Genomic DNA, 26,318 nt, shown 5'->3' with positions numbered 1-26,318 from the left:
AATAGATAATGCTTCTATTCAATTAAATGATTCAACCAAACATAAATTATTTTGTTCTATTAATTGGTACTTCCTATGAGATAAAAAGGTTCAATGACGTAAAAAGAATATTGTTTTACATATTATTTAAACTGTATGGATAGTTTACCTAATAGTTGATAAACAACATTTAAATGTTGATGTTGATATTTGGTAAAGGTTTTATATAGATATTTCAAGTAGTTTTAATATAAAAACATTGTAGGCCTACACGTAATTTATATTTTGTTTACATAATGTTTTTTTTTGTTTTTATAATTAGGCCTACTGATAAATATTTAACCAACAGTTTCTTATATTAGTTTGGTAAAAGCAGGGATCTAAACAAACAATTACAGGGTGCACAAAAATCAAACGTAGAGTACAGAGAATGTGCTTCAAGCATGCTCTTTTTCAGCACAATATACTGTGAAATGTTTGCTAGTCTATTAAGTATGTATTGCTTATATTACAAAAGGTAAAACCAGATTATTGCTAATCTGTGCAGGATTCAATTATTTAAAAGCTTAGGATTTGTGTTTCATTGTATTCTGTTTACTTATATTCATCTTACCTATCAATGCTGAGACCAGATCAAAAGTGCAATTTATTAAGTACTGTATTATGGTAATCACAAGCAAATACAAATTTCTTTGGGTGATTGGTAAATATTTATTTCCTCCAAAACAGCCTACATTAATTTAAGTTTTCAAACTTCATAATTTGTTTGGAAAATTTAAGGACTTATTTTGCTATAGGATTTTATTTTGCATCCAAAAAAAGACAATTCACAATTAATTAAAAGCTCACTTATGGTCATCAATATAGATAAGAAAAAGATCTCTACTAACTTAACCCTAGCAAGTTCCAGGCCCTGTTATGAGTGTCTTATGTGCCTAAGCCCAAGGTTAGATAGGCAAAAATTGTAATTTTTAAGACCTTCCTTTTAAAGCATGTCAAAACTACAAATACTGAGCAAACATTAATTTAAGTAATAATAATATGTTCGACCTAATTACAAACGTTGAAGTCTTTTTAACTGCAATCAAAATGTTGGAATTGTTTCAATCTTCAAACACAAACGACACAGTGGTGCTGTTATTCCCAATTTGTTGAATAAGGGCCAAATCCCGGTACTGTTGTGAGACAGGAAACCGGAAACGAGTCTAGTCACCGTGACGGAATGCCGCCATTGTGGTGTGGGTACATCACTACTGTGCACTACCACACCACGGACGACGCTGGCCGGTACACGGGGCGTCGCGGGCCGCGGCGCTGGCAGAAAATAGAACATGGACCGAACTCACACAATGGATCTGCGGTATTTTAGACCTTTGTTGATTTAGTGGATATGAACCACGGGGCAAACCAAACAATTCCTCGAACAGATGAGTTTGGTGAATAGAGATAACAAAATATTACCTCGCGATATTCGGTGGTTAAAAACTGTGCGCCGCAGATACAAAATACAGTTTTAACAAGAGGGTTTTAGACCCAAAATACTAAGTACAACACTTGCATCGTGTCCGAATAATAAGAATGCCAAGTAATAAGCGCCGTGTGAATATATTTGTAAACAAACTGTGTGCAAAAATAGGCATAAAAACATAAACAATTTATTGTCTAACATGAATTCACCGCGGGGATTCATATATTTCTATATTCTGGGACCACAGGACTCTTCTGAGATGTTATCAACAACGTCGCGACCGTGGCACATTCCTAGCAGAGTGAAAGTCACCCTCCAAGATAATAATAGAACTAGTAAGGCAGAAATACTGTAATTAATATTATACAATACTACACGCGACTACAAGCACAGAAAAGATACTACGGTTATAGTAATATGTTTTCTGTGCTACAAGCTACAACGGCAAACACGTAAACACATAACATAGCATGCAATGTGTAGGCCTACAACTAATAGGAAAACAAGAACAGTTATTACAAAAAGCATCTTGTAACTTAATACGATGAGAAATATAAAACTTACAATTTCCTAAGCACTTTGAATAGTTGCATTCGGCTCTAGTCTAAGACCGTATATTTCTACGGTATGTATAACCTTATGTCACAACTCATCGACTGGTCTGATGACAAATTTCAAACGCAAATACGGACAGACACCATTAACTGACAAAGAAATATAAAACTGCCTCAAATACGTCATAAACCATTACTGTAATTACTATTAATAATGCGTTATTAGACTACTAGTCATAGATGGTCATCGAGGGCAATATGCTTCAACGCACGTACGCTTGACATTACATACATTATGGCTACACAGTAACTGAGTAACTGCAGTATAAAATCACCATTCGAAATGTCCAAGTAAATATTAAAATCTAAGTGCTTATACAGCATGACAGTCTAATTTTGTCAAAAGATTGTTGCAAACACTTTTGTTAAATGATCATTTAAGTGGTCACATTAAATGCTTACATCAAATAAACATGTTAATAAAGAGATTTAAAAGGGAAAATAACTAGGTTATTAAGTTCAGCCAGCAGTAAATATACAAGTACACTGCCGTGCTAAGCACAAAGGGGGTATCTGCAATTTTTGGCTATATTGAGATATTGATACCTACTAAAACAGCTTGATTTTACCTATCAGTTACTAAGGTATTTTAGCCGTAACAACAAATAATTTCCTTTAAAAAAGTATTTTTTAGTTAGTCGTATCTGCACGAATGACATGTTTTACTAGGGGATTTTAGCTGTAAGTGACATTCACTAAGCAATAAAAGTCGCATCTGCTGTAGATACGACTTATTCCCTTATTAATACGTACATACCACTTTTATATCTTAGTAAAGTAGCAGTTGCCACCTTTTTGCTTTAGTATGTTGGCAACATTCTCACATGTTTGCAAGAATTGTTTGTTCTAGTAACTAACAAAATTAGATGATCATGCAGAAAACGAAAAGGAAAAGAAAGACGAGACAGGCAACAAGATTATCTAAACACTTCAGTATAAGAAGCACCTTTAATTGAACCAATTGCAATGAAAAAGATTTATTTGTAATTTAAATTTTAAAAAAATCATTACGCTATTTAAATTAATTTTTTTGTAGTTAAATATAAAGCACTTTCAGGCAATGCCTAATTAAAATTTATCATACAGGCTAGGTACCTACTCTTTTTAACTTTACAACTACCGGTACTATGCTACTGCTGCTTTTTATAGTTATAAGTAATCGGTAACATTAACAGTTTTGCTTACTCTTTTATAAATATTCCTGTAATATGTCTGTACGTTTCCTGAAATATTTGTTTATCATTAGGTAGCCGTCCATATCTACGAGATGTGGTTCAGGTACAAGCAAGGAGAGGCATTTTCTATCTCCTCTACAAAACCTCCTATGACGATGAAGAGTGGAAAGAATTACATTTTCTCACCCCACTGAGTTTGAAAACTGGACTAAAACTACCCTCTAACTATAAAACTCCTGTCGGAATATCGACATCAAGAAAAAATGCAATATTGAAGAATCTATTACATTCCAAAAAGGGTATTGTTCCGCAAAGCCGTTTCTCATTTTGGGAAAATATCCCAGTGATCTCAGAAAAATCTGATAATTAATACAGACAATATTTGCTTTTGAGGTTTTTTTAGTGCAATGAAAAACCATGACAATTACCGGTATTAATTACATTTGTTTCATTTTTAAGCCGGTCATCAATTTGTTAATAAGTTGATTTGATTTATGACTGTTTTTTACTTCTAAGCTTTATAATAAGTGTTTTTAAGAGGGAACTTTCCTTGTTTGCAGAATAATTTAGCCTAATAGAAGTTTTTTGTGCAAAAATGTTTACTATTATCTGTAAATAAATTCAGGTTTTTATCAGCTGGTTACTATTCCTAGGCTATTAATTGTTCCTGAAATAATTCTAATGATCAGGTCAAATTATCTAGACACTTTTAATTTTAGTATTATGATCAGGACTTGGCAAATTATAATTTTACTAGCTCCACGGGCTCCCCGGTTTTACTATAGAAGTATTAATAAAACTATTGATTGGTTAAGTTTAAAGCTGAAATAAACATAACAGAATTCAGTGTAATGTTAATACAAACAAATAATAACAGCTGAGGTATTTTTAACATTAGGTAAATGGAAAGTTCCCTTTGGAAAGCGATTACGACCTTATGAAATTTATGAAATAATGGATAATTTAGCGCAAGGTTTCTCGTCATGACGAACATTTTAAGTATATGGTTTATGGGGGTGTGACTTGTAGTTTTCTTAAAAGTTCATGGGTACTTTTGGCTTTATATATAGACTAGCTGTACCTGCGGGCTTTGCCCCGTTTAACTTTATAAGTGAGCTCGTTCGCATGGCTCAATCACGTCCTGGTTGAAGTTCGTTCGCTATGCTCACTCACTTTTAGGTTGGAGCTCGTTCGCTGCGCTCACTTGCCTTCAGATTAGCTCGTTCGCTACGCTAACTCGCTTCAGGTTGAAGTTCGTTTGCTACGCTCACTCACCTTTTGGTTGCAAATTAGCTGTTGTCATAAATTTAAAAGAAATAATAGTGCTGCACCCTGTTGGTAATCCTTGTAACTTTAATGCTATTGAACATCATAGAACAGAACCAACTTGTTTAATTGAAACAGCTGTTAAGATTCATTAATTCCATTTAAATATGAGTACTCATAAGGTATAATGGGAGACTCCAGAGCCACTGGGGCGGAGCCCGAGAGTCCGATCAGAATAAAAACAGCTTAGTTTTCCTATTTAATGCCTAAAGAATCAGTGTACCAAATTTCAGCCTCCTAGGTAAATGGGAAGTAAGAGAATTAGTGATGAGTGAGTGAGTGAGTGAGTCAGTGAGGGCTTTGCCTTTTATATATATAGATGAGTAGATAGTGCTACATACATTACTAAGCATTCCTAGTTGTAAGTGTGTGCTACTAATGTAATTTAGCCGTAACTGCCGCAGATACTACTTAATCAGCTTAGTAAGTTGTACATACGGCTATATAACTTAGTATTTTAGGATTAGTTAATTGTTCCAATTAGCCGTATCTGCCATAAAAATGTGTTAAATAGGCATTTTGAAGTAAATGTAGTATTTTTAGACAAAGGAAAAAATTACAAATTCAGTAAATATGGCAATATTGATCCTAGGCCCATGGTTACCGAAATTAAGAGGTTTAGAATTGGAACCTCTTTTTCTCAAAATCAGCTCAGGTGCAGATACCCCCTTTGTGCTTAGTACGGCAGTACAGCACTATAAAGACATGTTGGATTATCACAGGTTATAAAGAATAATATATTTAATTGCCACACAAAAACAAAAAAACTACAAAAAAATAACGAAATAATACGACAACATAACAAAATTAACAATACAACTACACAAAGCAAACTCGTTCGTGCAAAGGGGAGGGGTGAAACAAGTAAAAGGTTAGTAAAAACACTCACATCATCTTTTCACCCGGCATGGCCACGCTGCGTAAAACAATAAAATTAAAATTAGTCTACAAGCAATTAAGCAAACTATAAAATCTTCGGATAACGATAACCAATGTCTTTTACAAGGATCAGTGAATATTTCTATTAACTGCTAAATTATAATTAAAAAAGAAAATTCTTAACTGTCTAAACTCAACATTCGTTCATTGTGTTAACAGTGTACTGTCCGACTGTTGATGTTATGATTGCTTATTGTATCAGCTTCGTTACCAAAACGGGTTACCAAACACAGAATTGTTTAAATGACAATCGGTGTGTGTATCTAAAGACCACGAACCTTACAGCAACACAGATTGTTGAATGTTAATGTTGGCAAGGTGTAATGTGACTCGTACGTTGTTTACAGCATGAATAACTAATAAACAACATCAGCCGAGTCACGGACGTTGCGTGAATAGATGCAAAATAAAGAACCGCCGCGGACGGACAGTTTTGATGTTAACTTGCTTGGGAATGGGTGCTTGGTTTTACACCAATTACCAGTAAAAGGGGTCTGAGGGGGACAAATTCGTCATCGAAGTCAATATTAGCAATACTATTAGAGATAAAAGAGTTTTTTTTAATATTCATTTTCACCACAGACAAGGGACTTTTTGCTTCGCTTCCATGAGCATAAGCGCAGCGGTGACAAGGTTAACAGACAAACGATAATGACGTGAAACCGGAAGCGGAAATGGACTACCCTTCGACCTCGAGCGACGAGACAAATGTGTCAGGATGAGCTGAGCAGCCAGATTGGACAATTTGGGGACATAATGTTAACTGTGATAAGTAAACGCTTCCTCATTCCGTCAGAGAAGAGTTAAGAGATGTCTGTTGGTGAAGACTTCGCCCTCCCCCCACCCTACAATGCGTAGAACCTTTGAGTACTCGACAGAGAGCTGAGATGAGAATTACTAAATTTATGCTACACGCACCCCTTTCAACCAAGCCAACGTAAAGGAGAAGTTATTGTACATCATCGTGTATGTAACACCATTAATTTGATCACAGCAACAAAAAATCAAGGGAGAAAGGATAATTTTTAGACTGTAACACAATTTGAGAGGCCCATAACTGCCCCGCTGGATGTCTACTTAGTATCCACAATTCAATGGTAGGACTGAGCAGAACCAAAACGCAGATTGGAGCTGGGTTGGAGGAGTGTATGGAGTATATTAAGAGTTTGAATAAAATGCCAAATAACACATCGGATCAAAAACGGAGCATCCTCCAAGAGAGAAAGAGTCTCTATCACTCCGAACAAGACAGGTTTGATCTTATATCAAAGTCTAGCATTAAATGGCCTAGTAACACAAAGTTCATTCCGTAAGCACGTTTAGAGTAATTAACAAAACAATGTTTCAAAATATCTTACCTGCAGCAGGGTGCACTGGGGGATAAACCACGTGACTCAGCCCCTCACCTGTAACATAACATGGGAGTTAGGGGTCATTGCACAACAATCAGTGATAAAGTGGGATAAGTTGAAACATGGTTCACAATTCCCAAGACATTTTATGGTCTACCACGGTTATAGATTTAGATTTAGGTCATTCTTTTATAACACTCAGTCGAAGTGGGAGTCGTGTGTCTTTAATCTGTACCTATAGTGGTGAAAAATAATACCCCGCCGCAGTAAACCTGCCGGCTAAGCGAATTTCCATTTTCCTGAATTGATTTTCAATTAAATGTATTTAATCAACATTAAGTTTTATAAGTACCTAGGCTTGCTGCTACAGTGAGGGTTAAAAGTGTGTTTTTTTGTAAAATATTATTAACTTAGTATGTATAAATTAAATAAGTTTACCAAGTTTGATCAAAATATATCCATAAACAAGCAAACTAGGCCTACAACATTTTACAATATTTTCTATAAGAATAACATGGGAATTTATAAATTTGATCGAATGGTGTTTTTGGCCTTTGGGGACATCAAAATGAAATAGTAAATCGGTCCCGGGCCTAGGTCTTACCATGCAACCTACGGTAATAGTTACTTCCCTAAAGGAAAAATCGCTAAAAAAGGGATATTGAGTTTATGCAGGGTGAAAATTGTGATGATGTTTATGTAGTTGTAGTAGATTTTCAGGTGATTAATAATTTAACACCTGCATTACAGTCCCAACTATTCCCTTTTTTCTATCTTTCGACGACCTTTTGTTAAGATAGCGTCAATTATAGCGAAGACAAAATGACAGCTGGGTCCATACGCCACTTAGGATTGAACTAGCACCCTTAAGGCCGAATTGAATGCGAACACACTACTTACTACCACTAGGCTACTAAAACAAGATAGTGTGATGAAAAAACAAGGTAGGAAAAGGAGCAAGAGTGGTGAGATTTGTATTTTTGTGTCAAGATTTGGGCTCATTTACTAATTTCAACACCAGGGCCATTCCTGTTAAACCGGTATGAAATATATATTTTTTTTTAATTCTACCCTAATTTGCAATAGGTCTATTGTAAACCAATACAGCGATGAGCATAATAGGCGGAGTCGAGTATGACTAAATGGTAAGGTAGCCAATAATTCTAGATCGTATTCTGAAAGGATTTGTGTATATGAATCAACAAACCGTTACAACACTAAGTACTACGTGGAACTAAATTGCATTCAGTACACCTTGGCTAGGTGGAGGGGAGGGGGGTCTCTCACACGGTATAAGTACCAGGTTGGCAGCGCTGTTCATCCGTTACTAATTATAATTGACTCCCACGAGATGATAGTTCCCCTACACTTTCCTTTGTCATTAAAAGCTGCAAAATACGGTAACTTCCTCGCCTGCACGCTCGACTGAAACTAACAACAAACCAGTGCATTTCTTTCAAATACAATATACCTAATGACTTTTTACTAAGTTTATTTTCAAAAATACCAAAAAAATGCTGCGTAAGATTTACTGGTTTATCTTAAGATCAAGCAGAAACGCTATCTACGACCAAGTGTAGTGTAGCATAAAATAACATTATGTACTTATACTGAATCGTATTCGAAATAAAAAGAAGTTAGAACCAACCACGCCAAACCCATCAAGTATCTTAGCTATCGTATCTAGTATCCGTATTGACTGTGGACACAGAAAACATACTAATATGTTTTCTGTGCTGTGGAGTATAATTTATACTTATTTATACTCACGCGACATACTATTTCAGTGGTAGAGTAGAGGTTGAAACATGAAAGATGATTTCATCCACCGAACCCTATCAGAACCATTTAAGGTAAAGCCTCAAGTTCAATATCGCAACCTTAAAAGCACACTCACTATCACAACGTAAACATCGATCTATGATTCATCAAATGCGTCATTGCGCGTGTTGCGCGATAAGATACGCAATCTGTACAAGAACAACAGTTTTTGCGGTACCCCAGGGTTCCACGCTGGGGGTTAACCCGCCGTGTGTTGCCAGATGTACAATCACTGTTGTGTTGTGCCATCAAATCGCTGTGTCATCGTCACAAATAATAATGAACAATTTTATAATTTTCCTCATTCGTACCACAATGTTAATAGCCGTAATGTGAACAATTATCTCTCGTTTAATTATAATCAATCGTTAAAACGTCTTGTGGTACAGATAGTTTAATTGTGGTGTTAGCGTTACTGGTACAAGTTATAGAAATATTCAATTTTTTCTACATAAGTAATATAAAAATAAATAACACAAGTATGTGCGATTTAAGCAATCGTTGGTTCATCTTTGTGCTTGACTACGTTTTGAATAGTGAACGAAAATTTGTATTTTTATCATGTCCCACTAACCGTTTTCTCTAAACACAAAAACTGAAAAAAATATGGTTGGCGTTTAAATCAAGAAATAAAAGAGTAATTGTCAAGAAAGATATTTATATAGGCTATAATAATTGTAATTGACATCTGACTTTAGTTCCTAGAACTTGAAATTTTCACTATGGAACGACAATTTAAAAGATCAGGGGAAATTCGCTACAAAAGTTATGCGGATTTCATAATACCATTATTCAATGTGGGTTTTAGAAAAATCATCACTTTACAAGTCAAACGGTCAAAACGGGATAAGCAAATATAACGCATTGCCTCCAGAAAAGCGCCTCTGATAATATCAAACGAGTCAAATATTTTATTTAAATCGCATATCACTACTCTATGAACTTATAATTAACAATAATCCGATTACAGTTACACAGAATTCTACCTGTTCTACACCTAAACGTGCTTGCATATCGTCAAGTGTGGCAACACTGGCCGGCCGGCTACAACCGTGTGTAGGGCTTGCACTTTGCAGTGTACAATGTTTGGTGAATGACAAGTGCAGCAACGGTCAACCCATCGATTGTACAACAATGTGTTATGCGCGTGCGTCAAGTCCTGCAATACTATACCTGGCGTGACCCCACCCTGCACTAATTAATTACTGTAGTGATGAGGCAGTTCAGATAATACGATAGTCGGCGTAAAACAAGGCGTACGCAAACTGATTCACGTTGTGCATCTATGAGTAAATGACCCAACACCATTAATATCTAGTTAAGGCTACTTGGTGGTTTATTAGTGGTTTGGAATAATTTTAACTGTGAAATATTATACAGTATTATAAAAATGCTCGTAGTATGAAATCGTAAAAGAGAACCATGTTATTAAAAAAGTTATGTTCTAGGCATATATCTATATGCCGACTTGTCACGTCTTAAGAAGGACCCTAGAACATACAAAACTAACACTGCCGGGGAACTTTCGGATCTCGAAACTTAGCGAATCTTCTGTTTTACTAGTCTGCGATAGAATATGTGTCTGCAATAACCCTTAAATTTATAAACTATGTTACAGTGAGTGCACTTCTACCATTGACCATATAATCACTACCCTTCTTCGCGCACCCGAAGACTTCCCCGAAAATGCCGTAGCGTAATTAGGCAGTAAGCAGTACGATTAGTTAAACCTTTTCTAAAGAATAAAATAAGCACATCAACAGTGAACTTTAAATATAAAACTGATGTGCTTAGATGGAATTCCATATAGTAAAAAAATTCAATGAGAAAGAGTTGAAAGTGCAGTTAACGTTTACACTCATTTCAAATGTATGTAATATTTGAATTTAGATGCTACTTGGGTACAAAACAGCAAAACTGTACTAGTGTTTATAGTGGAAGAAGTTTGTAATTCAATAACACAGCCTGTCTTTGGTCCGACGCCAAAACAGAGCAATAAACAATAACTGGGCCAACAGGTACGGAGAGACAGCTTACAAGTGGGAAGTGTAAATTCTAAACTATAACCATTAAAGTATTATATTGTCTGTGCTATAACGCTCTTGCACACAAAGCACCATGGATTCGTTCATCTTTAATTCCTTTGTAACTCAATGTAAATACAAGTCAAGCTATTTTAAAATATAAATTGAAAGTTATAAAAAGAGAGTTATAATTTATCAACCGCTGTAGTAATTTGAGAAAACCTTGACGAGCATTAATGGGGATGACGAATAACGAAATGGGAATTTAATTTTAATATAATGAATCTCAATTGTGAAATGACTGATGAAAATAATATCGTTGTCCTAAATAACCAAACTAACATTATGTCTATTTTTAGATACAGCTCGTCACAAAATTAACATTTACAAAAAATACATATGTGTTGGTTCATTACTCAGTGATTATATAAGTGCAATATTATCAATTGGCTAAAATTTAACAATTGGTAGATAATTTCATCGTTATATAATGTAATTAGCACAGTAAAGTCTGACGCAATTCGATGTTGAACTACAGGTACGCAGCATCAGTAAATTTTCCAATACGTTAACATGGTTTAGCATAAATGATTCTGGATACCATGCAGACAACTAAACAACTGTTATTTTTGATAACCAACAAAACAATGTTTAGTAATTGTTACACGTCAATAGAAGATACACCCAGAGAAATTGCGTTTCTCAGGTACATTTTTAGAAGACCAAGCACCTCTTTTATTATTTTTTATATCGTAGCGCATATTTTCACAGACTAGAGGTATCTGTCAACATAAAACTTCGTGAACAGCACGTAATTTCCTCGTGGAAATAACGTGCTGACGAGAGGACGCCTTCTGTTTCTTGTTGGACGTAAACGAACTCATTAAATCCATGTTAGAGATTAAACAGAGGATTAAAATATAATTATACGGAGATCATCAGAGAACGCCGCCCCAAACTTTGTGTGTACACACAAACACAATAGTTGACATAAAGTACATAGCTGACAATATAGTATTTTGTTTAGATTTTTTTTTTATAAAATATATATAAACGTAAATTGTCTTATATTTGAAATTGTAGAATGAGAATCTCAGAAGTAGTACTGTACTGTGCAATATTTAGTTAATAGCTACGATATATTATTCCATTGTAATGATGCAATTTCTCCAATTGTAATAAATAGACGTTTCAAGTAAGTATTGCGGTTATTATATCGTCGTTTTAACTGATAGTATACAAATTGAGCAATGATTCAAAAAGAGAGTGGTGAAAGGTGATACAACAAACTGCACAAATGCCAACAAATATTTCATGAATCGTAAATCCTAATTTTTTGTGCGACAATTTTTGTGGAAGATTTGTTTATCAACCGTGTGTTTATCTTTATACGTTTACTTTACGTTTGTACGATCATTTCACTTCCAAAATAAATTGAATTTGGCATTCTTACTTAACAATCAGAAAACTTATTTAATAAACGGTATCAGCATTCTGACACATACTTTCTCCCATAAGTTTGTCAACAACCTTTATCATATTTTGTAAGCGGTGAGAGTAAATATACGGAATTGGGATTAGTATAATCTTGTTAAGAATTTAAAGGACTAGGCTACATACAAAATGTTTGTCAAAATCGTTTTGGGCCAGTTTTGTAAAAATCCGATTTTTCCGTTATTTTATGGGGTTTTTTATGGGGAAATAACATAATATACAATAACTTTTGAACCGTAATTTTTACAGAAATGGGATTTTACCATTTTGTTTAGAAAATAAAGGACTATAACATACCAAATTTTTATCAAAATCGTTTGGGCCGTTTTTGGGAAAATCCTATTTTTCCGTTATTTTATGGGGTTTTATGGAAAAATTCCCGTAAAAAATTATTTTTTTTTAATTCAAAAACTATCAAAACTTTAAGGACCATAACATACTATGTTAAATTAAAACAGGATTTTTTTCCTAAAATCCTATTTTTCGTTATTTGACGGGGTTTTTATGGGAAAATAACATAATTTACCATAACTTTTGAACCGTAATTTTTAGAGAAATGGAATTTGTACCATTTTGTTCAGAATTTAAAGGGCTACAACATACTAAATTTTTATCAAAATCGTTCGGGCCATTTTTGAGAAAATTTGATTTTTCCGGTTTTTTATGGGTTTTTATGGGAAAATCCCCATTAAAAATCAAAATTTCAAAAAAATTAAAAAAACACCTGGAGATACCATAGATTAGAACCTACATACCAAATTTCATCGAAATCGGACCACAGGTGTAGTCCCTAGCTCTGTACACATCCAGACACACAGACACACACACACACACACACACACACACACACACACGCAGACATCACTTCGAAAACCACTTTTTTGGGTCCAGGGGGACCCAAAACGAATATATCCACTCAAAACTCAAACTCGAAAATTTTGACGAAAACAATACTTTCTCCATATACTATGGTATAGGGGGAGAAAGTAAAAATTACAATTGCTGCTATTATAAATAATTTGCCGCGATTTCAGTTAAGTTTCTTTGTCAACAAAAGTCATTCGCATTTGCATTTAAATAGGACAACTATTTACCACTCAACTTCACAACTACAACTCATCTAGTTGATTATGTTGTGGCAAAATTCTTGAATCACGTCCAAACATTCACTACGCGCTCGCACAAGTGATCAATAACTTAGGACTAGCTGCAGCCTACGCGGAGGTCACAGCATAAAATTGACTACAGCCACTTTTATTATTTTAACTAGCTGTGTGCCCGTTCTACGCACGGGGATCTTATAGTAGGTAGTCAGTTGAAACCTTCTTATAAGAAGAACAGCAGTTGGTTTGCATATTTTCAGATATGCTGGCAAAACTATTATATATAAACAAATACAATATCTGACAGTTTAAAGTAAAACAAAAATGCTTTATAAGGAGGCATAGCCCTAAAGTAGGCCTATAATTGAAAGCTACTTCCACAATAGTCAAACGTAGTTAAAATACTACCTCAACCTCCACCATTAAACATTCAGGTTGAAATTTTCACTATCAAAGGTGCTCTTATCCTGTCCGTACGGAACACTGAAAAATACGGCAATTTTTGTTTCAGTGATCAGTCATAAGATATTCAATGTAATTTCTACAGCAGTTTAGTTTTATTTGCAATATCTGTTTTGGCAATAATAACAGTTTCAGTTCATATATTTTACGTGCAATTAAATTAATATTTTATTCTAAACAGTATACTTTTACCAACTAATAAATAATATATTTGACGTTGTTAGATGAATTCCGATGATTATTTGAATTGAGAAGAAAATTCAAATCGTGTTCAAAAGACAACTCGTTGCGCAAGTACAAACATATGTTGTCACACACGCTTAGTGAATGTAGGTCTATGCTGAGCATTTAGTTAAGGAAGGGACAACTTCTCCGATAATTAGGGCTAATAAGGGATATTCTGTGATAAGTGTGGGATATTTTTTGCAGAGCTGCTACACCACAACACAGGTCTGTAGGTGAACCACTTCCACAGACCAGTCTGTCTAGCAGTTGACACACATCCGCGAAGAAACCGAGTAACGCGGAAAATGTTAAATAAATATCTGGGAAACTAGCCTCTCTGCTTCAAGAATGCTCGAATTAGACCACTTGTGTCCCTCAAATCGATTTTCTATGGTAAAAATGTTGATCGTCATATTAGCTGAAATCATCTCCGAGTAGTAACCTCCTTCGTAACGAGTTCGTATTAAAAGGTACGGTCATAAAGTTTCACTAGAACACTCACTGAAATACATCAGTTCCTATGGAAAAGACCTGTATTGGTCTTTTATATAGGACATAATTCAGCCTGTGGATTGCTTAATAAATCTTAATAGTTCCACTTAAACATTATTCTGCTTGAATTATTAAACTTTTCTTTAAACACAGTTTTTTTCACACGAGAACAATCTAAAATTTTAACTTTTCAACATTATGCTGTGTATTTAATATTGGAGGAATCCTGAAGACCTCGAGCACTACAAGAGAAAGGTTACTTGCTTGGAAAACTTATAGAACGGCTTGATCAAATCAAAGCTTTAAATCTTACTTTCAGCATTAAACACAGATTCCTATAATATATTGTAATGTATCCTATATTACTACTTTTCAGTTTCTCGTGTAGTCGACAAAGTAATATTCTTCACGAAATCAATTCCCACAACTCAACACCTCTATTCAACACAAAGGAATCGCAAATTCACGAACATAAAACACTTTACAGAGGACGTTTAAGAACCCGATTGTACTCCATTTACACCAATCAGTCTACTGTTTTCACTTAGTTTTTACCACAACACCAAGCTATTCCGAGGCTTCCATTGAATCTGATTACTATAATGGATGTTTTTCCAATTGCAAGAATTTCCCGGTTCCCCACTTTCCCTTCCTGTCTCGACTCCCAGATGACTCACGGAGGGCGCCAGCCAGTCGGGAAGGGAGAGAAGGGCAAGGGGAACTGGGGATTGGGGGATTTATGTTTAGCTATTTGTGCACGTGTCTCGAATAACACTGATGGTTTCTTCTTAGAGTTCTTGTGTTAGTTTTCGGGGAACAATCGCTAAACTAGGATTCTGAACGCGATTATGCCGTACAATACTGGACACGGACTACATTTTTTACAGAGATAAATATTTGATAACTTTTTTAAGGGTAGTTAATAAAAATTTTCACTAAAAAATTGTTTAATCGATCTCGTTGAATATCTGAGTGGTAAAAAGAGCTAGACTAACTTACACGTTTCACATTTCGATCTTGATGAAAGTCAGAGATAGATCAAAATTAGACCCAGCTGAGCTTATGTTGATTATCAGGTTAATAATGGTTCTTGCTTGAGGATCAGCTCAACTTAGCCAGTAACAAGGATGTCGTCTGGTTCATTTAACACTCATCTCCGCCTTGAACACACACCATCATGTTCCGCCATAGCGTGGATTAATCCTATAACAACTGCAGATGAGTGCATTTTCCGTATGTTAAAAACTGTTAGGCTTTTCTAATTGTATTTTATGCTATTTAAGGTGCTTTATATTGCTCCATAGTGGCCGTGTTAATTCTCTTTTGTATTGAGTGTTTGTGTGAATACTGTGGCATTACAATACTTCCTTGGTGCAATACTGCATTGTCATGATCGCAAGCTGATATTAGGAATAGAATAAAACCAACAACGAATTAAATCGACGATAAATCGAATCGTTAAAAAAATTAAACTTAACATAGTAACGACGTTTCAGGTGAAAATTCTTTAATGCTGCTGTGTCTCTGGACATTTCTCACTACCATTTCCAGAACCTTAGTCCCAAGAGGATGACTGTAGCTACCCTTACATTTACATACCCTCTAAGTGTTTCCATCGTCAAAGTGATTCATGTTATTTTCATCGAACAAGTGATTATCTCAGTTAATAAGATCGATAAACATTTACAAAACTATCGACAGTGCTTATTTCAAATCTGAAATTTAGTTCTGTAACAATAGCAAGTAAAAGACTGGAAGATTGAATGAACTAATATATTCTTGATTTCAAGCAAATGTATTGTAATAGTAACCTACTATTTTTTTTTATTTTGAACAAAATTATGACATTTTAAAATTACTGACAATGCTAATTTCTTAAAGTAAACTATCTTATTGGTGTACACAAGAGCATAAAATGAAATATATGTATTTACAAAATAAATAAAAGTAAACATAAGGTATACTGACAGCTGGGTTACCTGTAGGGCGACGTACGCAGCTACTACTGTACACTGTACTGGGGACCCACAGCTTACACACGGCCCCGAAAATCAATGGGGCAGCGCGCGCGCCCTTACACGCCCGTCCCGGTCATCGTACGGGCCAACCGCAACTAATAAGTTTGGAAAATGAATAATGAATAAAAAATCATGACGATATGGGCAAAAAACTTAGGTACCGACATTCCCATTACAAACCAAAGCTACGCACAAAACTCACTGTTTATTTGTTCTAGCTTGTTAATTACAATGTATTGTCTTTTTTGGGCGAATCTGTACACTATAATCGCTATAAATATTACACATAGCCAACACCCATGACATTTTAATTAATAATTTACAACAAAAGAAAAAAATCTGTAAAAAGTATAGATACTTTTTTATTTTTTTTTTTTGTTCAATATTTTTTATTGGATGTATTTAAGCTTCAATAATTTCCAAAACTCTTTAAAGTCGATGAACCTCTACGAGTCTACGGTAACCTAACGATAGTTAATTACATTTTTAATCAAAATAGGGTTTCGTCCGAGTTTAGAATAAAAGAAGTAGTTGTACCATGTAATATGTAACGTGCGAGTACAAAGATTACGCTTTAAATTAAGATAATATATTTGTAATGTAAGTTTATACCAGTTTATACTAATCGATATTTTACAGCAAACCCTTGATTTAATAGATGTAGAATAGCATTGTGCTACGTTGAGTAAATATGGGTGAGGAAACAAAATATATATATCATTAACTTAATGTCGAGATTCCAACTGTGTAACTAAGGTAAGGTTTAGAGTTCCACTGTATTGTTTGGCAGCTGTACAAATATGTCACGCTGCACGAAAGCAGCACTCTGACGTGTGGAATGCAAATCACACATGTTAAATTTAACATTACAAAATCTCAACCGTCAACGACCTAAAACGTAAACGTTAAAAATTAAAACCCTACAATTCGAGGTTAGAGCTTTCTAATTTCTACCACAAACGTGTAAACAGATGATGAAATTCCCTCCTAATCAGACCGTCTGGCCACCCTTCTCTTGCCAGATTCCACCCCTGAATCAAACCGCTATAAAAATAACACGAATTCCGACCGTTTAACACCCGGGCCGGCCAAGGTGACGGTGCGGCCGACCTTGGCTGCGGCTACTGTGTACGCTACAGTGGGTCTGCCGAGGCATGGCCACCTCGGCCGGCTACTGGAGGATCACTTTCACTGGAGATGACCGGGTACACGACCAACGGGAAGCGGTGGGCAGCGACATTGGCAGCTTGGTCAAATAATGTCCATTGTATATGAAAACACGTCCTTAAAATGTGCGATGCTAGTTACTCTCGGGACTATTGGACGAACGCTGTACAATTTCTACACATCGCGGAGATATCCTGCAATACGCGTTGGCATTATAAAGTTATTCAAACAAAGCAGCACCACTGTGTAAAGAAATGTTCGAGGAAATAAAGGGTCAAAATTATTTTGCACAATTAGCAATTCTTTCACTGTCAACATGCTAAGAGCTAGCATAAATTACAAATAACAGCCTACTTATCATTTCGTCACGACTGACTTAAAAATGTAAACATTAAGTGTTCCAATTATAAAATTGTAACACCCCTCTATAAGCAGACGAATTAAACGCGATTTAAGTTGCATCTAGACACGTAAACCATTAGTTGAATTCAGTCCACGTGCAGCCTTTATCAAGATCCGTTTCTTTTTAGACATACCTTACGTGATACCACCTTGAATGCACTCCACGTACCGGTACTTACAAATACGTACCTAAGAGATAGTACATCCTTACACACAAACCATTCCTAAATACAGCCCTACTCCTTACTAGGAGTACAAGTCTTAAATTCAAACTAGATCCACCCAAAGGCAGACTACGAACAAACCTGAACAGATTAACCCATGGACATACCACATGCAAACATCAACATGAGACAAATTCGCAAAACACGTAACAAATTCTAGTTAAGACAGTTTCCCTATAAATAATCCGCAAACAAAACCCAAAAGTAATATGGATATACCTTCAGTCACGACATACAAACTTCGAGAGATATATTTCCCTATCTCTCCTCAAGTTCAGTCCCCAGAGATGACGGACCCCAAAAAGCCAGGAAACAAACAAACCGTAAATTAATACAGACCAATGATTTGCCAGACCTCGTAACCCCCCCCCCCCCCCCCATTTAAGACAGATCCTCCTATAGCCAGACCAAGTAAGACAGATTCTGACACCTATTTCCGTCCAGCTGGTTGATTTATCCCTGTTTACTTAAACCGCTTTTATTTTAAACCTGAAGGTTAAATACCTCGTCGGCCGCGTCCTACTCGTCAGTCGTACCTTCGTAACTGACTCAAGGCCTGAAGCTTAAATAGCTAGATCTAAATACCCGAGTTTATATCGTAACTAATCTGCTTTATTTATTTATTTTTTTTAGATAAGACACTACGGGGAGCCAGCCCTTGTATATCTCTAGCCCTGTATGTATCTACTAATGGAGGGTCGATATTACTAAAGGATTGTATACCGCTGTGGTACTTTTTAACTCAAATCACCGAACCTATGTGTTGTATCTTTAACTGAAAATGTATACTGTTCCATTATCTGATGAGCCCTCATGAACATTTATGTGTTTATCTTTCCACAAACAATATTAAGAATAGAGAAGGGGTTTTGAGATTTTAACCTCTCTTAGATGATCAAATACTCCTTTCGTGAAATCACGTCACCGAAATCATGTCATTTTAACAATATCGTCCACGCGAAATAATACATTGATGCACGAAATCGGAGACAATAAACTGGAAAATCTTGACCTTGGGTTTGACTCGCAGACGTTCTATAAACAGATGTGATAAGAGATTAAAATACGTAATCAGTATATTGTTGTTTTTGTAGAATAGGCCTAATAATAGATGTTAATATTTAGAAAATTTTTACAAATTATGTTTATAGTATTTTTAAGAAGTGTTTAAATATTAAACACGATAAGAGCTAATACTACGCACAATGATTCTGAATGACACCACTATGTTTAGCCAACATATAGAATACAAACATCACAATAAATGGTGTATTGCATGAAAGAAAACACAGCCGATATATTCCATTAGCTCCACTATTAATACCACACATAAAGTTGTTTTAGAGGCCATAATAAATGTTCCACCGGAGTAGGAGTGCACATTTCAAATATGTTATGATATTCTTTTATATTTTCTCTTGATATAGGTTTATATAATCTCTAAAGTTCAGGTGAACAATGTGGTATATTGCTGCAATTGCCTGTTTATTACGAGAGACAGTGTAACCTCGCACTCCACCCATTAGTATCAACTACGTGAGAAACACACTTTACAAAATCCAGCAATACACATACAACAAGTATGATTATTTACTACAATAAACTGAATGCTTTTTTATTGTTTTATGCTAATGCGATTATTTTCTATCCATGCAGTATAAAGATTGTTATTTATTTCTGAGTCAAATATAGAATCCTTAATATATTTTTTTTAATTACCTAGGCTCTCATAAACGTGGTTCCTTACAACACGAATGTCGAAATTTCAACAATTTTTCAAATACGTCTTATCCACTGAGCTTCTAGGAAGTGTTAATAGCCAATGAACCACACACTACACCCTTGACACCCAAGTTTCGAGTTTTCCAAATCAGTTCGGCTAACTTTCGCCAATTCGGATGCGTCCCGTTACAAGAGGCGCTAGGCGATCGTGCAGACCTAAATTACCGTCTTGCTTACGCGAGTCAAGCGTCAGTCCGGCCTTGGAATTCCATTGGGATTGGTTAGCCATTACCAGGCGATTTTGGGCTTAAAATACACCGCGGCAACAAACCGGGCACCTCGGAACATGTGTTTACAATACATGCATTACCACATTATTCTGCGTTACTACATAGCTTCCAATGAGTTAGATCCAATACTTTACATAAAAAACGTTTTCATATGCCGACGGCTATAAAACATATGTACTACGATTCACACAATTGTCTGGAAAGCTGAATTTTAAAAGCTCGCCGTGAAATATCGGTCTCTGGTTCAAATCTAAGCGAGATCAATTCTTCTGTACCCAGATGACATTTGTAATAGGGCTTATCAATTTAATAACTATATTCAACAAAAGGTCGACATTTGTGATAGTAACAAGACCAGGGTTTGTGCCGTCTCCTTTGAAAAATGCAAAGAATGCCAATGACACAAAATACCACAAAATAATTATTAAAAATAACTTAATAGCAGTTATAATAAAACATTGATCACAGCTAACAAATCTTCGATTGTAAATTATTTTATTCAACATTGTGGTTGGTTAAATTAGCTATATCAACAGTCATTAGGGGGTACAGTTTGTTCGAACGCAAAAAATTGTGTAATTACAAATTTATGTTTGAAATTATATATAAACGGGTGTCTAATTTCTACCTCAGAATCTTTCTGTGTACAATTCCAACTTAGTCCAATTCAATTATGAACATTATAGCTGAAACAACAGCCAATAGAACAGCAATTGGCCAACCTATCAATTCAAAATTAAACAATAATGGAGAATGGCATAGCTCAAACGTTCCATTGTACAAACAGTGCTTTGTCAATACAAACCACTGTACTGTACTTGAAATCTGTTCTTACCTCTACCAGTTAGCGTTTAACATCACTACAGTGTTTTCATCGTCATTTTATATCGGGAAAATTCTTGCCCCACTCGCAAAAATATCACTTGTATCGAATGAAAATGTATTTAGCTTAGATTTGGTTAGGACTGTGCTACATTGGCCCTAACCTCTCTCAAGTCAGGAGGGCATGACCTATTTCGACCTCAAACTGCCATTTCCAATATGAATGATGGGATCAACGTCACTCTGGCAAATGTCCATCTCTACTGGTAGAGAATTATTGAGTTGACAAGGTCGCTAACACTAAAATGTATAACAGCTCGCCACTGATTAAAATATTTAAATTTGCGTGAATTGTTAACAATAAACATAAATAAGTTTGGAAACTGGACTTTAGTACGCTGGAAAGTCGTGAAAAGTAAAAATGAGCACAAAATATTATAACCGACCGACCCCCCCCCCCCCAATCATATAATGATTTTTTTCTAGATTAATACGAGTTTTTTTTTATATTTTACATACTTTGTAAATTTGTAACTGCGACCGTTTTGGATTTAATTTAACTTTGAACTAGACAATATACAAATAAATAAAGGGGCAACATATACAAGGGACAACACAGGCAAAACAAGGTACCCAGTATAGAAGACGCAAATGGCAAAATTGGGGCTTTATGAGAATATTGAAGTCCAACCCATCCACCTACAGACGAAACAAACAATTTCGTATTTGATCTTCTATGAACTTCACTTCACTACATTCCAGTTAGGATTTACTGTTCGACAAGAAGGCTGTGAGGACAAGTAGGCTCGCAAAACCACTTACAAGTATAGATGTTTCAGAGGAATCGGCAATTCAACATTTTTCCCAGTTTGCCCAGGAATGTAGTTCAAACTAGCCATAGGACACATGACGCCACGCCGGCGCTGCACAACTCACTGCGCGGCTGACGGCTGTTCAATGGTTAAACGGACATCTGATGGCACGGGACATCTGACCAAGAGTCCTTAAAAACACAGTATGAGGGAGGCGTTTGGCTCTAATTTAAACCTTCCTGAGTCTGCTAAAGGCGTCATACGGCAGTAAATTTTATATGATAGTGTGCATTCACAGTAGTCCTGAATGCAGAGTCACAATTAGTCATGTGTTCATGAACACCTTGTCAATAATTAAATATCACTCAAACACTTCAATAATTCATAAACCACTAGGCATACTGTACCAATAGTGTTTAGAAATTCACACTAACACTAATTATCAGTATCAGACAGTTCAAATTACAATTTTCTTATAAGACAAAAATATGACGTAGTTTTACATCACTGATATAATTGGGTCAGTAGCCCAGACAGTGTCGATACAAACGATACAAGGCCCGTATGGTACATCACGATGGAGGCACTGGGACAGGTGGATTCCAAGCCACTTTCCCTGGCTGTCTTACGTCACCAGAAATGACACCAATCATTTTGGCGCCCTAGTAGAAAATAATGATGAAGGGGCTAAATTAACCAGTAAATTATCCAACGAAGACCAAAATGTAGGTCTAAAATATTGTTCATTCCAACCTCTCCCTGTATTAACCCTTCTTTCTTGATGGTTGTACAGTCTTTCAGAAAAGGAAAAAGACCTATAGTATAGTATAGCTCGATGGCTAAGTGAATTTGATGATCGCCTGTTATCAAAATGTTGCCGGTTCTATTACAAGGGAAGTCAGTAGCTTTTCAATTATTCAGGACTCGGCCCAGCAGTCATTTTTAATCGAGATTTTAATAAATGATCCTGGCTAGAGAACCAACTTTAATTCATTCAACTTCTCCTTAAACTTCGCACCCTGGCGGGTCAGCGTCATTAAATTGAAATTTAAATAAACGGTATCAGCAATCTGACACGTACTTTCTCCCATTAGCTTGTCAACAACCTTTATCATGGAGAGCGGTAGGAGTTTACGGAAGTTTAAGGAAAATCACAAAAGATGCATTTTTACAGCAATAATGGAGGGTTGCAATATATTGTTTAAAATCATAAGGACCATAACATACTAATTTGAATCAAAACCGACATTTTGTTGGAAAATCTGACTTTCCGTTATTTTATGGGAAAATAACATAATTTACAATAACTTTTGAACCGTAATTTTAACAGCAATGGGAGTTGTACCATTTTGATCGTAGTTTAAAGGGCTACACCGTACTAAATGTTTATCATAAACGATTGGGCCATTTGAGACACTTCGATTTTCCATTAGTTTATGGGTTTTTATGGGAAAATCACCACATTTAATATTTGTTTCCATTCCAGTGGAAGAAAGGTGTGTCACAAATGCAATTGTTATAGTTTAATTTTTTACATGTCTCATTGCTCATGACAAACAACAGGTGAAAATGGGAGATTATGGACAGTTGGATGCAGTTTTAGGTGTTAAAAATGGCTTTAGAAAGTCACCAAACAGCTTTGAAAATTACAAATTTTCCTGGGGGAGAAACGCTTTATTGGGGGGTGCTCCACAACCCTCAAGCTCCCAGTAGCCCCCTCCTTGACAAGATCCTAAAACCGCCACTGATCATGATTGGTTCATGAACTTGTTTGAATAAACGTAGGTTTACATGTACGATATCATATGCTTATATGCTTACACATAAGCCTATGTATAAATAGATGTAATATATTATGATAAATAAATATATTAATGTGTGAATATATTATAATACTAAGAATATTTATGGTGCTTTATGGCGACCTCAAAACTAAAAAATAAATCGGTTCCAGATCAGATCTCACCATGAGACCTACGGTCAGCTTATTTCCTATATGGGAAATCCTCTTAAGTCAATGTTCTGCCTAGCCTTATTCTACTTTATTACCACACCATACATGATTTTTATAGGACTATGAATAACCTAACACTTGTAAATATCTACTGCCGTAAAACTCATAAAAATGGTGGCACTGCTATCTATGCATCTAACATTTTCAGGCCTAACTGTAAACCAATAGACTTAAGTGATTTTTGTGAAGAACTTGTTTTTGAAGCCACGGCTATAGAAATATTAAGTACTAAGACAATATTGTTGTCAGTCTACAGATCTCCTGCCAGTGACTTTAAAGTTTTCCTTTCCCAACTTGAACTGTGTCTCGATCACATATCTAAATCTGACAAAAACAGCATAGTTATCTGTGGCGACTTTAATGTGCACTTAGAGAAACCCTCACCCGAGGAGTTTGCCTTTGTGAACCTTCTTCGCAGCTTTGGACTTTACATTCCCACGAGGCTTCCAACACGAGGGGAGGCTTGTCTGGATGCTGTAGCAACCAATTACAACTCTTGGGACATTGAGGCGGAGGTGGTAAGGCCTCATATTGCTGACCACGACGGTGCGGTGGTACTCACAGTCAAGACTACTAAGGTAAGCCCTTCCTCCTCATGGATAGACAAATACTCTGTTGTTAAGCGAACAATAAACATGGATCTGCTTCCCTTGCTTAGGAGTGAATTATCTGCTATAAACTGGAACTTCCTGAAAGCAATTTCTGACCCCAAACTTGCTTTTGCAGCTTTTACTGAGACTTTTTGTGATAAATTTAACGTTGTATATCCACCTAAAATTAGTCGGCCCAAGCCAATGTCTAGTTCTCCCGGTAAAAACCACAAAGGCACCAAAGGTTCAAAGGATTGGTACACCCCTGACCTGGGTAGGCTACGACAGCTCATGCTACTTGTTCATGATCATTTTAAGGGCGCAACAGATGACAATATCAGGCAGAGATATTACTTACTTTACTGTAGAATTAAGTGTGACTATGGTGTTAAGGTCAGGGATGCAAAGAGGAAGTTTAATGCAGATAAAATCCTCAACGCTCCCAACCCTTGCAAGGCTGCATGGGACATTGTGAATGATTGCAGGTCTCCTTGTCCTGGCCCTGAAGTTCTGGCCACCCCTGATGATTTCAACACATATTTTCTAAATGTAGCAGATGAACTCATCACAAATATACCCGTGTTGCAGACAGACCCCCTGGATTCGGTTAAGGATCTCACCCAAACACACAACTTTAACTGCTGGACGAAGGTGAGTGTCAATGAAATTATCTCTACCGTTAAGAAATTCAAAGCCTCGGCAAGTCAAGATGTAAATGGAGTGTCAACTAATATCTTAAAATCTGTAATAGACTTAATTGCACCACCCCTCACAGATCTGATCAATCTTTGCCTAGCTAAGGGTATGTTTCCTGACAATTTAAAAATAGCCCGGACGATACCCATCTACAAGAAAGGGGACCCTTCACTCCTGTCCAACTTCAGACCGATATCTATCCTCCCATCTTTCTCCAAGGTGATAGAGACCGTTATGAAGAAACAACTCATAGCCTACTTGGAAGGTAATGCCATTCTGACGGAAGCCCAACACGGATTCAGAGGTAAACACTCGACCACTTCTGCACTTTTAAGCCTTGTTGACGTTATTTCCAGTGCTTTTGAGGAGGGTGAGTCTGTCCTGCTAAGTTTGTGCGATTTGAGCAAGGCATTTGATGTCGTAAACCACAAAATCCTTCTTGCTAAACTGAGTAGGTATGGGGTGGGTGGCGCAGTCCTTGGCTCACTGACTGAATACCTGAGTGACCGCAAGCAGTATGTTACTCTGAGAGGTGCCTCTTCCAGCGTTGGCAGCATACCTCACGGCGTGCCGCAGGGCTCGGTGCTGGGGCCAGTGCTCTTCACTATCATGATTAATGACCTCTCACTTAACAACCGTACTCTACTGTTTGCTGATGACACTACTCTGTTCTCTAGAGGGAAAGACCTAGAGGATCTCCGTGGAGAAGCTACTGTCCTACTGGAAGAAGCGAAGAGCTGGTTTGCCGTCAATAGGCTCAAGGTGAATGAGGACAAGACACAGACCATCCTGTGTACCCTCAAACCTGTTGTGGAAGATGAGGCTGTAAAACTCCTGGGCTTCTGGCTTGACCCCAGGTTAAATTGGAAGCATCACATAGACAAGGTATGTGTTAGGCTATCTAGAGTTACCTACCTACTAAGAAGACTTCGTTCTACTTTAAGTCAACCCTCTCTGCTGATGGTCTATCACGCCCTCTTCCACAGCCATGTGTCGTACGGCCTTGTCCTATGGGGCCATTCTACGGCAGCCCATGACATCCTACTGCTCCAGAAGAAAGCCATGAGGATAGTGTCATCTGCTGGCT

The 26,318-nt window shown here is 36.3% G+C and overlaps 1 protein-coding gene across 2 annotated transcripts in view; it reads right to left on the bottom strand.

Annotated features, from left to right (window-relative positions):
* Positions 1-26,318, bottom strand: part of LOC129003037 (tyrosine-protein kinase CSK-like) — a 55,495-nt gene that overhangs the window by 18,564 nt on the left and 10,613 nt on the right. Inside the window, exons 2-3 of one of the 2 annotated variants that reach the window (XM_054431240.1) lie at positions 6,860-6,907; positions 5,452-5,478 (exon numbers count right to left, since the gene is read on the bottom strand). In XM_054431240.1, the coding sequence (XP_054287215.1) occupies positions 5,452-5,471 (20 nt within the window). In that variant the 5' untranslated portion in view covers positions 5,472-5,478; positions 6,860-6,907. The remainder of the gene's footprint in view (positions 1-5,451; positions 5,479-6,859; positions 6,908-26,318) is intronic. The other variant, XM_054431241.1, reaches the window with a different exon arrangement.

This window comes from Macrosteles quadrilineatus, unplaced genomic scaffold (genome assembly GCF_028750875.1).
Source record: "Macrosteles quadrilineatus isolate MER2022 unplaced genomic scaffold, UCM_ALF_1.0 Scaffold_9__3_contigs__length_116548681, whole genome shotgun sequence".
NCBI lineage: Eukaryota > Metazoa > Arthropoda > Insecta > Hemiptera > Cicadellidae > Macrosteles > Macrosteles quadrilineatus.
This window is presented reverse-complemented; position numbering and strand designations above follow the sequence as displayed.